The sequence below is a fragment of the Pan troglodytes genome, chromosome 11 (genome assembly GCF_028858775.2).
Source record: "Pan troglodytes isolate AG18354 chromosome 11, NHGRI_mPanTro3-v2.0_pri, whole genome shotgun sequence".
Classification (NCBI taxonomy): domain Eukaryota; kingdom Metazoa; phylum Chordata; class Mammalia; order Primates; family Hominidae; genus Pan; species Pan troglodytes.
Window position 1 is genome coordinate 29,040,254 of NC_072409.2, and position 17,395 is coordinate 29,057,648.

The following is a 17,395-nucleotide window of genomic DNA, read 5'->3' on the forward strand; positions in this document are numbered from 1 at the left end:
TTGATCTTGTGCCCTTGGCATTTATTACAGCCCCAGATGAGCTGTTTCCTGTGGTGACTGTCTCCACATCATAAAAATGTGTATTGGAAGACAGTCTTCTTTCTATTACTCAAGGACCCTTATGTGAGGAGCCATGTGGGAAATTTCTCCAGGAATTTTATTCAGAAGAAACTGTGCCCTCTGGGTGAACTGGTATGAGTTCCTCTAGCGCCGTGCTATTCCAGCTGTGGCCACAGGCCAGCAGCAGCAGCACCTGAGAGCTGGTCGGAATGCAGAATCTCAGACCCACACAGGCCTGCCGAATCATACTCTGCATTCAGCAGGACCCCAGCTGATTCCTGTGCACAGCACATTCTCAGAAGTTCTGATCTTGCAGATGATGAGAACCATTTAACTCGCCTTCACTTTGCACCTGAGCTTCCAGATTCCTGAGTAAATTCCTTGCTCTTTTAGAGTAACTCACCCAATCACCTCGGGTGATCCTCTTGGTACCTTGCCAAGAGGCTTTATTCTTCATTCACTCAGCATTTCAGTTGAGTACTCCCTGTGTGCCTGGTCCTGTGTTCCGAGTACTAGGAGAGGAACAGAAAGAGCACTAGGGTCTCCTGACCTTGAGAAGCTCCCAAAACAGGGTCCCTGTTCCATCACACCGCAATTTGAGAGCAGGACTTTGCCCCCTTTCACAGGCGGCGGGGGTGGGGAGGTCTTTAATTTTCTAGGGTTTAGGGAGAGCTTCGTGCGGGAGTGTCTCTTTCATGGGAGTGTTTCTTTCTGATGCCTGCTGCCTTTACAGTTCAGAAGCATGTGTTTTCTGGAGGGTGAATACTTGTTTGTCTGCCTGATGGTCAGTCTGTGTCTCACATTTCTCTGTCTCTGCCCCTTTCTCCCTAAGAACCAGGATGTGGTCAGTCCCACACTGGCTCTTCCATGGTGTCTTCCCTGTCCTGCCTCAGGGACAAACCTCTTCTGCTCCTTCCTCCTCCTTGTCATTGGCTCCATCCCACCCTCACCATCTTCTTGCGTCCCTCATCCTGCCCCTTTCTTCACTCCACTTGTGGAATTCATGGGGCAGCTCCCCTGCGCTCCTCAGCCGCACTGCATTCTGCCCAGCAACAGAGGAGGCGCTAGGGCTTTGGTGCCTTCACCCCTGGCCACCCTGTGCTGTGGCCAGCTGCCACTTACTTATTGCATCTCCTCATTTGATGTCCTCTTCCTCGTCTGTCTGTCCATCTTGCACACTGAACAGAATATCACTGTGCCCTACAGAGCACCTGTGTACACAGTTGAGCAGGCCAAAAATCAGCCATTTGTTGAAATAAATGACTAAGAGTAACCCCTCCAACCCTGCTTAGAAAATAGGTTAGGGCAGGCCGGGCACGGTGGCTCATGCCTGTAATCCCAGCACTCTGGGAGGCCGAGGCGGGCAGATCACAAGGTCAAGAGATCGAGACCATCCTGACTAACATGGTGAAACCCCATCTCTACTAAAAATACAAAAAAAAAAAAAAATTAGCCAGGCATGGTGGCAGGTGCTTGTAGTCCCAGCTACATGGGAGGCTGAGGCAGGAGAATGGTGTGAACCTGGCAGGTGGAGCTTGAGCTTGCAATGAGCTGAGACTGTGCCACTGCACTCCAGCCTGGGCGACAGGGCGAGACTCTGTCTCAAAAAAAAAAAAAAAAATTGTTTAGGGCACAAAATGACTTGGAATATAGTATTAGTACTAGCAGCAATAGTAATAGTAGTAGTACTGTTGTCTTTTAGTACCATGGGCTAGTTTAGACAGACCATTGAGTTTTAAATCAAAAAAGAAAAATAGGGCTGGGGATGGTGGCTCACACCTGTAATCCCAGCGCTTAGGGAGGCCAGTGCAGGAGGATTGCTTGAGACCATGAGTTCTAGACAAGCCTAGGCAGCATAGTGAGACCCTGTGTCTACAAAAAGTTTTTAAAAGGCCGGGCACGGTGGCTCACACCTGTAATCCCAGCACTTTGGGAGGCCGAGGCAGGTGGATCACGAGGTCAAGAGATCGAGACTATCTTGGCCAACATGGTGAAACCCTGTCTCTACTAAAAATATAAAAAATTTGCCAGGTGTGGTGGCGGGCACCTGTAGTCCCAGTTACTCAGGAGGCTGAGGTTGGAGAATCATTTGAACCCGGGAGGCGGAGGTTGCAGTGAGCCGAGATTACACCACTGCATTCCAGCCTGGCAACAGAGCGAGACTTCGACTCAAAAAAAAAAAAAATTAAAATTAGTTGGACATGGCGAATGCCTGTGGTCCCAGCTACTCAGGAGACCAAGATAGGAAGATCTCTTGAGTCAGGAAACCGAGGCTGCAGTGAGCTGTGGTCACGTAACGGCACTCCAGCCTGGGCAACAGAGCTTTACCCTACCTCAAAAGAAAAAAAAATGGATTGGGGGGGGTGCGGGGAGGGAGAGAGAGGGAGACAGAGGTAGAGACAGAGACAGAGACAGACAGAACGAGAACTGGAAATACCATTTTAACTTGTTTTGTAACTGCCAAGCAGTTGCCCTTTCTGCCACTGGGTGATGCTCTTGTAAACAGTGAAACCCAGCAAAGATGCCGTATTTGGGGGGAATTTTGTAAAGCTTCCTTTTACGTAAGTGAAAGTCATGCTTTTTCAATCTGAAAACTTGTGTACAACTTCAATTCCAAAATATTCTCTCTCTGAAATGCCTTCCCATCCATAACACCCTACCCCCAATCAGCCACTTGGACACCATAAGGCCAGACTCTTGTCCTACTGTATCGCTGTGTTTCTCCATTGGTCTGTCACTGAATATTTTATTCAAATAGATTGTGATTATGAATCATTCTGTGTGACTATGATACAGATTTTATATTTAAATTAGGCTCATGTAAACTCACTAGGAGAAAGAGAAGCACCAATTTCATAAAAAATCCATGGATAAGGGCTTGAAGTGAAGGTCAAGAAAGAGGCAGTAGCAGCTGTCTTTTGTCTGGGTTTCACTGAATGACTTGGTCTCTGCGCTTCTCCCCTCACTTCACTTTGGATGAGGTTAGGGCGGGGCAGAGTCTTAGAATGTAGGAGAGCCCCATAGTCATCAGCTCTGTAAGGTGTCTGTGCTGGGCCTGTGGCTCCGGAAGGGGCTGGTGTGGGTGATGCAGAGACTCAAGGGTCCTGTCCTGTACAGTGACAGCAGGGATGGTTAATCCCTGTGACTCTGAGGGGTTAGAAATGGGGGTCTTGGGAGTGGGCTCTGCATGGTCTGGAGAGGGAAGAAAGGCTCAGGACACACATCGGTCAGGTTTCTGTCTGCTAAGCGGGGGGAAAGCCATGTGACCCTGGGCAAGTTACTCAGCCTCTCCTGACCTCAGCTTCTTCACCTGTGAACTGGGAGTTAGAACAAATGACCACAAAGTTCTGTTCAGTTTTCATCATCTGTAACTCTCTAAGACAGTGCTGTCCAGTAGGACTTCCTGCCGTGGTGAAATGTTCTCTGACTGCACTCTCTCATACAGGAGCCACTGGCCGCATGTGACTAGTGAGCATGTGAAGTATGGCTGGTTTCTTGTCTTAATTTATTTAAATTTAAGTAGCCACATATAACTAGTGGCTACCATACTAGACAGTGCAGCTCCACGATACAGAAGAAACTATATTCGATAGAGGAAAATGTAACAAGATCTCAGCGTGGCAGTTCATGGATGTCACAGGCAGTTCATGGATGTCACAGTCAAATCATGCCAACTAGGAATAATATAAATTCTCCTGAACGCACAACAACAACAGTCCTGTTTCCTTTGAGGAGGCAAGAGTCCTATGAAGCAGAACCATCCGCAGAAATGAGACAGAAGGAAAAAAGCTTTCAGAAGGGATGGGCTGTGCATCTGCATGAGCTTGCCTGGCAGAGCCTGGTTCAGTAATGAAACCACCAGAGTAGCTGGACACATTTCCCTGTCACCCTTTGAAAGCAGCAGGGAAGGGAGCAAAGTTTTCAGCAGTTTCCAGATCCACCCTGCCTCCTATCCCTTTTCCCCAAACCATGTGACAGTGTCTAGGCCAGATGCGGGCAGGGGTGGTCAGTGGGCCCTGGGTGTACTCAAATCCCGCCGACAACCTATGCAGCTGAGGTTCCAGGGAAATATACAGCCCCCAGCTGCCAGGCCCCTACAGTCAGTAGTGTTTGCTCTAATAAAATATTAACCCAGTTATTAATATCTCCTCCTTCCCCATGATGAAGGAGTTTATCCGAGAACAATCCGGCACAAAGCTACCTGACCCAGAAGTCATCCAGTTCTGTGTCTCCATCTTCAAATGCTCCAGGCTCCTGCTCACCTGACGGCGTTGATCAGCAGCTCTTAGATGACTTCCACAGGGTGACCAAAGGGGGCTCCACCGAGGACGCCAGCCAGTACTACTGTGACAAGGTGAGCGAGCGCAGGCAGCCGGGTGATCCACCCACCCAGGGCTTCCTGGCCCCTTGTGGGCAGCTGAGTGGCTCTGACTAAATGAAAATATCTTATCACCAACTGCTGGAGAGAGATGTGATGTAAATGACCACTTTCAAACGTTTTCCAGAATGATAATGGTGACGGCTACTTAGTCTTGATCCGTATCACACCAGATGAAGATGGAAAATTTGGATTTAATCTTAAGGTATGTTGTGTATTTATAAAGGAAGTTTTGTGCTGGGAAGCAATCTTTCAATGAGTTTTTAATTTGCATTACAAATGTGCTGTGTTCCTGAGCTACATAAGGAAATTGGTTCAACCCTCAGAATTGAGAGTTGGGGAGTTTTTGTTTTTGTTTGGTTTGAGATTTTTGGGTTGTTTTTTTTTTTTTTTTAAACTCACTTTATCGTCCAAACCTAGAGTACAGTGGCATGATCGCAGCTCACTGCAGCGCCGACCTCCCCAGGCTCAGGTGATCCTCCCACCTCAGCTGGGACTATAGGGATACACCACCATACCCAGCTAATTTTTTTCATATTTTTTGTAGAGATGGGGTTTCACCATGTTGTCCAAGCTGGTCTCAAACACCTGGCAATCTACTCACTTTGGCCTCCCAAAGTGCCGGGATTACAGGCATGAACCACCGCACCCAGCCTAGAATTGAGAGGTTTTTTTTAATGTGGCCTTAACAGCTGCCGAAGGCCAAGTGCCTGCTCTGTGCCTGGCATTGGCTATCCACTAGATTCATAGCACCTTCTTAAGTTCTGATAACAAGTGGTAAGGTCAGTATTTTTAAACCCATTTTGCAAATGAATACTGAGGTTCCCAGAAATGAGGGCACACAGTTGGCAAACAGATCTACCCACTTCAGGAATGCTATTAAGAGAACCCCTCAGCATTGCTAAAGCTGATAAGAGAAAAACAATTCAAGTTCAACCTGCAGGGCCACCACTCTCCTCCAGGCACCTTTAAGCAGGATCTGCAAACTAAACCCACAGGCCAAATCCCATCTGTTTCTGTAACTAGTTTTTTTGGTAACAGCCACAGCCATTTGTTTACTGGTGGGTTAATGACTGCAGAGTTGAGCAGTTGAATCAGAGCCCTCACTCCCACAAAGCCTCTCTGGCCCTTTACAGAAAACGTTTACTCACCCCTACTCTAGGACAAAGTGAGGGCAGGTGGTCGCCTACCCCCCAGCTGCCATCGTGCACAGCCTCATCTGCCCCAGCAGCTGTGTTGAGGACCAGTGCCCACAGGCCAGATGCGCTCACAGGGTGTGCCCCCTTCCCAGGCCTCGCTCGCCTCTGCTGAAAGCCCATATATATATATATATATATATATATATATATTTTTTTTTTAATTATTATAAGTTCTAGGGTACATGTGCACAACGTGCAGGTTTGTTCTAGCAGCACTGGAAGACATGCTGTGGAGTCCCTCTCCTGGGGGCGTCTGCGTTTTTAAGGAGGAGCTTCTCTCTGAGTGTATCTGTTAGTTCATGGACTGTGGGGATGGCAGAGGGAGGCTTCTGAACAGAGTCCTGGTCAGCCCGCTGGATCCAGAGGGGTCAGGAATTTGTTCCATATTTCTGAAATGACGTGTGATTCGAATCAGTCATAGTGAAGTTTGAAGCCTCCCTGTACCAAAGACTCACATTTATTGGTACCTCCATGTTGTTGATGCTGTGAGCTACTCGTTTTTTTGTTTGTTTGTTTGTTTAACTTAAAAAACTTTTTTTTGTTTTTATTTTAAAATGTTTACAGGGAGGAGTGGATCAAAAGATGCCTCTTGTGGTATCAAGGATAAACCCAGAGTCACCTGTAAGTAAATACATTCCATGTTATTCCTCGTGTTTGTTTGTTTCCCCCTAATTCTAACAGGTTTCTGTTTCTGAGTCCTGTTTCTTTTTTTGCCAGAGCAAAGAATGTGCTTAGATATACATCACCATGTTTTCCATAACCTTGCGGCTCAGTGTGGTCTTTGAAGCCATAGCACCCGTGTTACCTGGGACCTCATTAGAAATGCAGCATCTCTGGCCTCAGCTTAGGCCTGCTGAACCGGAATCTGCATTTTTAACAAGAGCCTTGAGTGGTTAGTGTGCATTCAATTTTGAGAAGTCCTTTTCAAGAGAAGGAAACTTAGGCAGTCTGCTGTTCTGCTCACTCTAAGTGGGCACGTGGGCCCTGTGCCTCTTCTCACCATCTTTCCACCAGTGCCCCTTTTGTCATCTGTGTAGGCCTCCTAAGAAGAGCATTTGCTTTGTTTTTCTTTCAAATTTATTTTATTGTTTTTAGGCCAGGCATAGTGGCTCACACCTGTAATCCCAGCACTTTGGGAGGCCGAGGAGGGTGAATCACTTGAGGCCAGGAGTTTGAGACCAACCTGCCTGGCCAACAGGGTGAAACCCCGTCTCTACAAAAAATACAAAAATTATCTGGGTGTGGTGGCACACAGGTGTGATCCCAGCTACTCAGGAGGCTGAGGCAGGAGAATTCCTTGAACCCAGGAGGCAGAGGTTGCAGTGAGCTGAGATCACGCCGCTGTACTCCAGCCTGAGCGACAGAGTAAGACTCTGTCTCAAAAATAAAATAAATTTATTTTATTGTTTTTAAAATAATATCAAGTAATTTTTTCCTTTAATTTTTTTATTGTGCATACTCAAGGTGTACAACATGATGTCTTGTTATACATATAGTACTGCAGTCAAACAAATTAACATGTTCATCACTTTCCATAGTTAACCTTTTTTTTCTTTTTTAAGAGACAGGGTCTCGCTCTTGCTCTGTCACCCAGGCTGGAATGCAGTGGTATGATCACTGCAGCCTCAAACTAGGCTCAAGCGATCCTCCTGCCTCAGCCTCCCAAGTCGCTGAGACCACAGGTGTGTCCCACCTCACCTGGCTCCATAGTTACCTTTTAATCATCTGCTTTTCTAAAGCAGTAGGAGTCACTGTGCCTCCTTACAGTGAACCACGTTGGGATTTTACTCTGAGGTAGTCCTTAAGCTCTTGTCATTTAACTTTTGTTACTGTTTACAGTTTCTGTAAATTCAGAAGGCTTTCTTTCCTGTGCTGTTCAATTCATTGCTTCTCTCCATAATGGTTTTTGCCTCTGTTGTGAAGCTTACAAAAGCTTTCACCTTTGCAAGACAGATAAATACTCACCTCTAGCTGGCAAATCATTTCCTAACAGTACATCTAGGAAACAAAAGGCTGGAAATGGTATAGTTATATTATAATAAGTGAAGGTTGACTACCACGGAGAAATGGCTTCAGCAGTTTTTATATCCTTATTCTGAAATGTTTCATAACTTATATTCTGAGCAGTACTTCTTTATATCTTACAACCATCTACCATGTCCACATAGCAGTGGATGCATTATACAAATAATGACAGTACTACCCGAGGGAGAGAAGGCAAACTTGATCATGGTCCCAGGTGTCTGGGAGCAGAGCGAGTCAGCGTTCTTCCCCCAAGGACTGTGTTATGGTAACAGGAGAAACTCGCTTTTCCCCACCACCCAGGCGGACACCTGCATTCCTAAGCTGAACGAAGGGGATCAAATCGTGTTAATCAATGGCCGGGACATCTCAGAACACACGCATGACCAAGTGGTGATGTTCATCAAAGCCAGCCGGGAGTCCCACTCACGGGAGCTGGCCCTGGTGATCAGGAGAAGAGGTAATGGCCACCTGGGGGGAGGAGCCATAGGGACGCTGTCCTAGCCAAGCCGCGCCTGCTCCAGCCCTTTATCTGCTCTTGAAAATGTTGAGTTTGTAGCCAACATTTGAAAATCAAGAATCTTCAGGTAATAACCAAATGTTTGGCTTCTCACTTGAAAAATGTGAAGATCTGCCCCCAGGAGGCCTGTCCCCATGTGGCCAGTCTTCTGGGGGGAGACAGTGCCCCTGCAGCCCCTTTATACAGGACATGAGCCCCCAGCTCCCAATTCTTCCCAGGCCCAGTGCAGCCCACGTCACGCACTCTCTAAGTGGCATGACTCTGCAGACATTTGCATTTTCAGCCCCTTCTTAAAGGATCGGGTGATATTTTATTCGTGCGTGTTTGATTTTGTCGGGGAGGCAGTGAGGAGAGCAGGGTCTGACTGTCTCGGGTGATTCCTCACTCTGCCTCTGCGGGCTGGGGGACCTTGCAGGGGTTACATAACCAGTCTGTGGTTCAGCTGGCTCAGGTGTGGAGGAGGACAGCAGTGGTCCCGACTTCACAGGGTTGCTGTGAAGATTAAATGGCACTTGGGGCCGGGCACAGTGGCTCACACCTGTAATCCCAGCACTTTGGAAGGCCAAGGTGGGTGTATCACTTGAGGTCAGGAGTTCAAGACCAGCTTGACCAACATGGTAAAACCTCATCTCTACTAAAAATACAATAGCCAGGCGTGGTGCCATGTGGATATAGTCCCAGCTACTCAGGAGGCTGAGGCAGGAGAATCGCTTGAACCCAGGAAGTGGATGTTGCAGTGAGCTAAGACTGTGCCACTACACTCCAGCCTGGGTGACAGAGCGAGACTCCATCTCAATCAATCAATCAATCAATGGCACTTAGACTGGAAAGTACCCGCATTGCTGCCTGATGGGAGCAGAGGTTTGAAGGACAGCCTCTACTGAGCATCACACTGTTGTCTTTATAGTTGTTGTTATAAAATAATACGTCAAGTTCCTTGAACACCGTGCACAGCTGTAAAATACTGAAGGTAAATGAAGGTTGTGTCTGCAAAGCCCTGCGTCTCTGCCTGCCTCACACGTTTGGCTGACACTCCATAGTGCTGTGCTCCTGCCTCGGCTCTGCTCCCACTACAACTCTCAGTCCAGAGCCACCAGGACCAGCTCTGACCCCACCTCCTCCGTGAGGCCTTACCAGATCTCTCCGGATCCCCACCTGTGCAAGGTTGGGAGTTGTGGGGGGGTGGTCCTAGCTTTGCTTTCACCTGTATTGAATTTAACATGAAGGGAAAACGTGCACTAAAGAGGTAAGGCTGAAGCACAGAAGAGATGCTAAGACTACGATATTTACGTGGGAGCCTCCCACATAGAAACGGCCCTGAATTAGAGATTGAGCTCTCAGGAATGATGGTGTCACAGGGAAAGCTTGGGACCTCACCCTCATGCCTGAGGAAATGCCCATTTTAGGGAAGTAAATGAAAAAACCTGAGAAAGAAAGGGGAGTCGGGTTGGGTAGAAGAATAACCCGGTCAGAAAGAGCAAGCAGAGACAATATGCTTTTTTAAATAACATTCTTTCTCTTTTCTTTACCTTTGACAAAAGCCTCTGAGTGCTAAACACCATTATTTAAAACTAACCAGGAAGATTAGTATGTTATTTTATGTAATTAACACATATTGAATCATTCACCTAGAAGTAGTATCTTTGGTGAAAATGATTACCATGTAGCTTAATCATTTAATAAGATGTTTTGAACCATCTGCATTCAGGTGTCATAGGTGTGATTTGTTTGAGGGAGACTGATAAACCTGAGTATTGCTACACAAGTCAGATGCACTGTCTTGTACGTTACAGCTGTCCGCTCATTTGCTGACTTCAAGTCTGAAGATGAACTGAACCAGCTTTTCCCCGAAGCCATTTTCCCCATGTGTCCGGAGGGTGGGGACACTTTGGAGGGATCCATGGCACAGCTAAAGAAGGGCCTCGAAAGCGGGACGGTGCTGATCCAGTTTGAGGTAAGACCCTCTGGAGGCTGAATCCCACTGCCGTGTCGTCTATTGGGCTGCCCCTGCCTCTGAGCAGTGGAGGAAATGAGGCAGAGACACAAGCCCTCGTTTCCTTCGTCGAGATGACTGTGTGTTTCACAAACCAAAAACAGTCAACTGAGTCTCTGAGGACTGACAGGGCGAGGCCTGTGCTTGTCGTGGATAACAGGGCACAGCAGGCAGCCCCCTTCTCAGGCTCGGAGCAGCAAGCAGGGATCAGGGTGGCCACCCTCGCTGAACTCTGTCTCACCCTCTTATTCTAGTAACATTTGGTAGTCATGGAGAAACATGCCAGAAACTGAGGAGGAGGGACTCTGAGTGTATTTAACTGCCAACACAAAAGCTCAAAACTCCCAGCAGTGGAAGGCAGTGGAGAGGTGGCTGTGGGTGAAGGAACCAGCTCTCTGACCACCCCCAGCCATGCGCTGGAATTTGGAGCAATTAGTGTTATCCCATGAGGGCATAGTGTCTCGCCCTCCCAAGTTGCCCAGAACCCTATAAACACAAGTAAGAAACCAAACTCAAACCCCCATCTTCCCCAGGGGAACCTGTGATTCATAGGATTCAGGCTGTTGACAAAGGTACACACAGACATTTTTTATAAAACAAAAGGGAACCAAAGGAAACTCAGCTTTTAAGCCAGTTTTACTGATCACTAACAGAATTAAAATAGAATGTGTTCATCTTCCAAATTTATTTTCTTATTTTTATTTTTTAAATATGTTGTTGTTGTTGTTTAAAATAGAGACAGGGTCTCACTATGTTGCCCAGGCCAGTCATGAACTCCTGGACCCAAGCCATCCTCCCGCCTCGGCCTTCCAAAACGCTGAAATTACGCTGGGTGTGAGCCACCACACCCAGCCCATCTCCCAAATTTATTTAAAAGTAGAAGAAAACAGAGTAATTCCTGTAATAAAAGAAATAACACCAAAAAGCATAAAATAGGTCAACAAAAGAAAATAGATCATCATTAGAAATAACAACAGTCTGGGTTCATAAATTCAGGAAGAGAGTCTCACATGGGACTCAAGAACAGAAATCAACAATGCATTATTTATTAGAAAACCACATAAAGGAAAAAGAAGCAAACCTCGGACATTTGTGAAATGTGTGTGACTGCAGAGTAATTCAGGAAGGCATGAGTAATAGGAATGTTGAAAATGAAGGAATGCAAAGCAGAGAGCTTTGAGTGAAAGATTGATTTTATGATGCATGTGAAAACACATTAAAGCAATGTGCATTGAACAGCAGTAGAAAGCAAAAATCCACAAGCCAAAAAGTAAAGGTGACTGACTTCCCCGCCAAAACAATCAACAGGGAATTGCTTAATTAATATATTTATTTATTTAGAGACAGGGCCTCTGTCACCCAGGTTGGAGTGCAGTGGTGCCATCTTGGCTCACTTCAGCCTCTACCTCCCAAGCTCAAGTGATCCTCCCACCTCAGCCTCCTGAGTAGCTGGGACTACAGGCATGCACCACCACTCCTGGCTAATTTGTTTTTTATTATTCTTTTGTAGAGATGCAGTTTTGCCATGTTGCCCAGGCTGGTCTCAAACTCCTGGGCTGAAGCAAGCCACCTGCCTCAGCCCCCCAAAGTGCTAGGATTACAGGCATGAGCCACTGCACCCAGCCATTTAAAATTTTTAATTAATCATCTTGACATAATATAAAACAAAAATTATGTACCTTATGCAAATGAAGTCTGGATAAAAGGGTAGTAACTATAATTACTTGAGTAGAACTAATAGATATATTACTGAGTATTCTACAAAGGGAAATAGCCCTTTTTTTCAGTGGCCTACAGGAGGCTGTTCACACTTTTGGTTAAAAAGAAGAAAATGTAGGCTGGGTGCAGTGGCTCACGCCTATAATCCCAGCACTTAAGGAGGCCGAGGCGAGTGGATCACCTGAGGTCAGGAGTTCAAGACCAGCCTGGCCAACATGGTGAAACCCTGTCTCTATTAAAAATACAAAAATCAGCCGGGCGGGGTGGCGGGCACCTGTAATCCTAGCTACTTGGGAGGCTGAGGCAGGGGAATCACTTGAACCCAGGAGGCGGAGGTTGCGGTGAGACAAGATCAGCCTAGGTGACAGAGCAAGACTCCATCTCACAAAAAATAAAAATAAAAAAAAAAGGAAATGTAGAGGTTATCTTCTCTGGCCTTGCCTTTCAAAGAAGTTCACACTTTGAGCAGTAAAACTCATTCATATTTTCACACACTCCAAAATCGAAACAAGGAAGAACTTAAGAGCCAGTCACAGTGCATATCAGTTTTTTGGTATTAGAGAGGACAGGAAAGGCAGTGAGAAGTCGTTTGTTTGTTGATTTAGCGAGTGTGTCTTGGGTATTTCCCCTGGATCAGGAACCTGATGAGGGAAGGAGAGGGGAGTTTCTGGCCCCAAGGAGTTTACAGTCTAATTTTAGTGTATTTTAGGAGGTACATCATGTGTCCCAGAAACAGCTGAAGACCAAGACAGGGTAAGATGTTATTATACAGAATGTATGTTCTGCAGCAACTGGAGGTGAGGGGACTCCAGGAGATCCCTGGAGTGAGATGTGTGGGATTAATAAAGGGGTGATTAGGATTAAGTGTGTGGGGGGAGCATATTCCAGGAAAATCTCAGCCCAAATGCAGACAAAGCTCATGGGGTATCAGGTAGCATAAAGAGACAGGCCTACCTGGGTGGACAGCGCAGTGCACATCCTGGGCAATGCCTCTAGGTGACCACCGTCCTTCAGCCCCGCCAGAACTGGTTCCAGTTTATCAGATAGTCCACAAGGAGGCGCTGTGGGCTCTCACTGAGGAAAAGCCAAAGGCTGGTGTTTTCGGTGTTCGTGAAACCTCCTTCACGCAGGTGGCTCCAATTTGAGGTGTGTTTTACATATGGGAATCCCACAGGTGATTTCCCTTGAAAAGTGTTCAACTTTTTAAAAAGTTGTCAAAGGCATTAGAGATAAATACCCACCCTGTCCCCTACCTGTGTTTCTCAGAGGGTGACCCTCCAACCACTTGTATGGAGATCACCTGGGGAGTTTATTAAATCAAGGCCCCGCCCACAGCTACTGGATTGGCAGCACCAGGATGGGACCTAGATACTGATACTTTTAACAAGATCAGCACCTGTTTTGATGCACACGCTGTTCCAGAGAAGAGGAGGTGAAGACCCAACCGGAACCACTGCTGTGCATCCGAGGGTTTGTCTTTGGAGGGTATGGTGGGATGATAGCATAAGAAACAGAGAACGTATACATTTTAGGGTTGCGTTTTAGTGTGTACACGTTTCCTTCATTTTTGTCTATACAGTTCCTCAAGTAGGATATTTAAGTAGGAAACCCTTCTTTTTAATAAAATCATTTGCAGAATTCCAAAATACAGAACAGATGAAAGCAGGTCTGCTCTGTGACCTGTGATGGAGCCAGTAGGGTCCTCAAAGCCCAGCCTCTTCAGTCTTCCTTCACTGGCCCCCAGGGAGCCCTAGGCTAAACAGACCGTCATGTGAAAACCACTGTTACAGGTGCGAGAATGGTGTCTTACAGAGCAGCCAGAGGAGAGGCATAGAAAAGGAAACCAGATAAAATGGGAAACTAGTAGGAAAGGGAAGCTTTCATGAGCACTTACTATGTGCCACAGGCTTTAAAGGATATCACCTTAGGTAATTCTTATAAGAGCCCTATATAGATGCTGTCATTATCCCAGTTGTAGGCATGAGGGAACACAGTCTTGGACAGGTTAAGTGACCTCTTCCAGGTCTCACAGTAAATGTCAAAGGCTGATTGGAACCCAGCCTGGCCAACTCAAGAGGTGGTTCTTAGCCACTCTGAAATAACCTTTGAAAACTACAAAATGCTGTTGATGTGTGAGAGTTGTTATTAGAATAATAGAACATCTGAGCTAGAAAATATCTGAGAGGCTGTCTCCCTACACGGAGCCAGACAGATTTTAAATCCTGGCTCTACCCTCACTTACTGTGTGGCCTTAGGCATGTCCCCTAACCTCTCTGTGGCCTCTGTTTGCCCATATATAAATTGGGTATCTTGTGAGTTCATTTAAGAGTTAGATGAGATAAATACTTAATGTGTTGTCTGGTATGTGGTCAAAGTGCCGTAAAAAGTAATAGCTGTTATTATTTATAAATAAAGGGAGGCTCCAAGAGTCTGTAGAACATGCCCAATGTCTGCCTAAGAAGTGGTCACAGGCCGGACATGAGGGCTCATGCCTCTAATCCCAGTACCTTGGGAGGCCAAAACAGGGGGATCACTTGAGGCCAGGAGTTTGAGACCAACCTGGGCAACATAACAAGACCTCATCTCTACTAAACATAAAAAAATTAGCCAGCCGTGGTGGCACACACCTGTGGTCCCAGCTACTCGGGAGATTGAGGTGAGAGGATCACTTGAGCCTGGGAAGTTGAGGCTGCAGTGAGCCGTGTTGGCTCCAATGCATTCCAGCCAGGATAACAGCTAAAAAAAAAAAAAAAAAAAAAAAAAAGGTAACTGTGTTGTGCTGGGTTTGGAGCTCTGGGTCGTCTAGTCCTGGTGTTCCGGTTCTCTACCTCCTCCAGTGTGGTTGGCAGGTGGGCGTCCTGGCTGATGGGGGTGTACACTGGACAGGAGTAGGAAGAGGAAGGGGCTGTTCCCCAGCAGGGCCCACCGCAGGTGTCCACACCACCCACTCCATGGCACGAAAGACCTGCCCTGGGGTAGCCTTAATTCCCTTCTGCGAGAGCTGGTTTCTATCAGCGCTTGCTTTGGAGCTTTTTTTTTTTTTTCATAAAGGGAATTCCCTTTATGAAAAAAAAGTCCCTCCTGTGGCTTTCAGTAAACAATCACAAGTGTGTTCCAGAAAGCATTTGGTCCCAGCTGTCATAAAATCACACTTAATAATTAGCATTTCTAGAGCACTTTGGAACCTAGCAAGTGTGGTGCACATATGTTGTCTCTGTTAACTCTCACAACAGTACTGTGAAATCGATATGGCCAGCATTATGAGGATCACCCTTTTACAGATGGAGAAAACGAAAATCAGAGAGGCTGAGGGACTTGCCCAGTGGCACACAACTAGTCAGAGATAGAGCCACAATTAGAATATATGTTAAATATCTAGGCTAGGCATAGTTGCTCATGCCTGTAATACCAACACTTTGGGAGGCTGAGGCGGGACGATTGCTCTAGCCTCGGAGGTTGAGGCTTCAGTGAGCCATGGTCATACCACCGTACTCCAGCCTGGGCTGCAACAGAGCAAGACCTTGTCTCAAAAAAGTAAATAAAATTTTAACTTATTGTCGGCAACTCGCCATTGCTGAGTGTACCCAGCCCTCACCCTATCCTCCAACATTAGCCATTCCCTTTGGTAGCCACACTGTATGACCTACATCAATGGGAGCAGTTTGGTGGTATTTTTGATTGGCCCCAAACTGCCTAAATACTCTTTGTGTAGCCAAGGTAGGGTGTTCCTCTTTCTCTTATGTAAAGGAGCAGAATTGGGGTTCACACTGACCCCAAAATTACCACTTCCAGGAAGCTCTTGTTTTTGTTTGTTCCTAAGAAAAACTTGGAGATTAATCTACATGTTCCCTGAGTTGAAGTGTCCATTTAAGCAAAGGACAGGATCTGCATTTGGTATAGACTTTCCTGGATAAAAGCTAAGTGATGATGCTAACCTGTCCTTTATTTGAGAACCAGCTTCCCAGCAACAAAGGATCCCAGCGTCCATTTTCATCCAGTGACCAGGTGACTCACAGCTTCCCTGCCTCCTTGCCCACTGTTAGTTAAGAGCTCGAAAATGAGGAACACCACAAGAGAATGCCTGCATCCCCCAGTTGATGGATTATAGCAGTGGCTACAAAAGACCACCAAAGGTCATGTCAAACTCAGATACCCGGCCCCTCCACTTCAGCATCCACCATCTTCACCAAAACCAGAAACCATCTTTGTTCTTCTGGCCCCTGTTTTTACTTTACTTACTCCTACATTGCCCATTATAGAAGATAGCCATTAATGTCAAAACAAGTGACTCACTGGCTCCTGTGATAATTATAAAAGGTGCATTTGGAAGGGCAGAGGTAGCTGAAAACTTTATAAGAGGTTTAAATTGACACCTGTAGAAATTAATGAGAGCAATTGTATCTTCAAGATTAGAGCCCTTTAGACCGAGTCTCATTCTGTGGCCCAGGCAGGAGTGCAGCAGTGTGTGATCTTGGCTCACTGCAGCCTCTGCCTCCCACGTTCAAGTGATTCAAGTGATTCTTGTGCCTTGGCTTCCTCAGTAGCTAGGATTACAGGCATGCGCCACCATGCCCAGCTAATTTTTGTATTTTAAGTAGAGATGGGGTTTCACCATGTTGGCCAAGTTAGTCTAGAACTCTTGGCCTCAAGGGATCTGCCCACCTTGGCTCCACAAAGTGCTGGGATTACAGGCATCAGCCACCATGCCCGGCCCAAAAGATTGCATTTTTAAAAACGGTTTTCCAAATAGTTTGTTGTTTTTGTTTGTTTGTTTGCTTTTTAAGGAAAGAAAACATCATCAGTATAATGTGTATCTGGGATACACGGAGCAAACTGGGGGCTTTGGAATGACCGTGTGTGCAGCCTTTACATTTCAAGTGCCAGCGACCCACCTAAAGGAAGTGCTGCCATAACTTATTGTTGTGTGTCTGTCTGAAAGGGCCCCTGCAAGAATACTTGTTAGGTTTGCCAGCAGTAGAATCTGCATCTGGGACTGTGCCTGGAAAGGGGCACTATGGAAGGTCCCAAAATTACTAGCAATGATTTCAATTCAGCAAACCTTTCTGGGAAGGTAGGTAGAGGCTCCAAGACCCCGCTAGATGGTTTCTCTTGCCCTCTGGCTGGGTCAGATACAAAGGAAAAGGGATGTCCTAGTGTGGGTGAGCTACCCGTGAGTAGTGAACTGTTAATTTGTCTACCAAGTGGTACTAAAACAACCTCTTGGGGTGGGCTCTTTGGGAAAAATGGGTTACCCTCAGCTTAGTTATAGGGCACTATGTCTAAGAAAGCTGAAATTGCTTTGAAATTCTCTTGGGCATGCTTTATTCACATGGTTGGCACTCATTTTTGAAAGCAGCAGATCCCATTATTCCTTGACTCTACAAATTTTTATTGAGCACCTACTATGTGCCAGGCACAATGCTGGCCTGGGGTTTGTGGTAGTGAACAAATGAGATTCCTGCCCCCATAAAGATAATGCCGTAGTGGCTGATACAGCAAACAGC

At 46.4% G+C, this 17,395-nt stretch overlaps 1 protein-coding gene across 6 annotated transcripts in view; it reads left to right on the top strand.

Moving 5' to 3' along the window:
• The window catches only part of PTPN3 (protein tyrosine phosphatase non-receptor type 3), a 120,210-nt gene that overhangs the window by 83,550 nt on the left and 19,265 nt on the right, over positions 1 to 17,395 (top strand). For all 6 annotated transcript variants that reach the window (XM_520179.8, XM_003951487.6, XM_054658374.2 and 3 more), the window contains 5 exons: positions 4,228 to 4,414; positions 4,566 to 4,643; positions 6,202 to 6,258; positions 7,963 to 8,119; positions 9,973 to 10,133. In XM_520179.8, coding sequence (XP_520179.2) covers positions 4,228 to 4,414; positions 4,566 to 4,643; positions 6,202 to 6,258; positions 7,963 to 8,119; positions 9,973 to 10,133 — 640 coding nt within the window. The remainder of the gene's footprint in view (positions 1 to 4,227; positions 4,415 to 4,565; positions 4,644 to 6,201; positions 6,259 to 7,962; positions 8,120 to 9,972; positions 10,134 to 17,395) is intronic.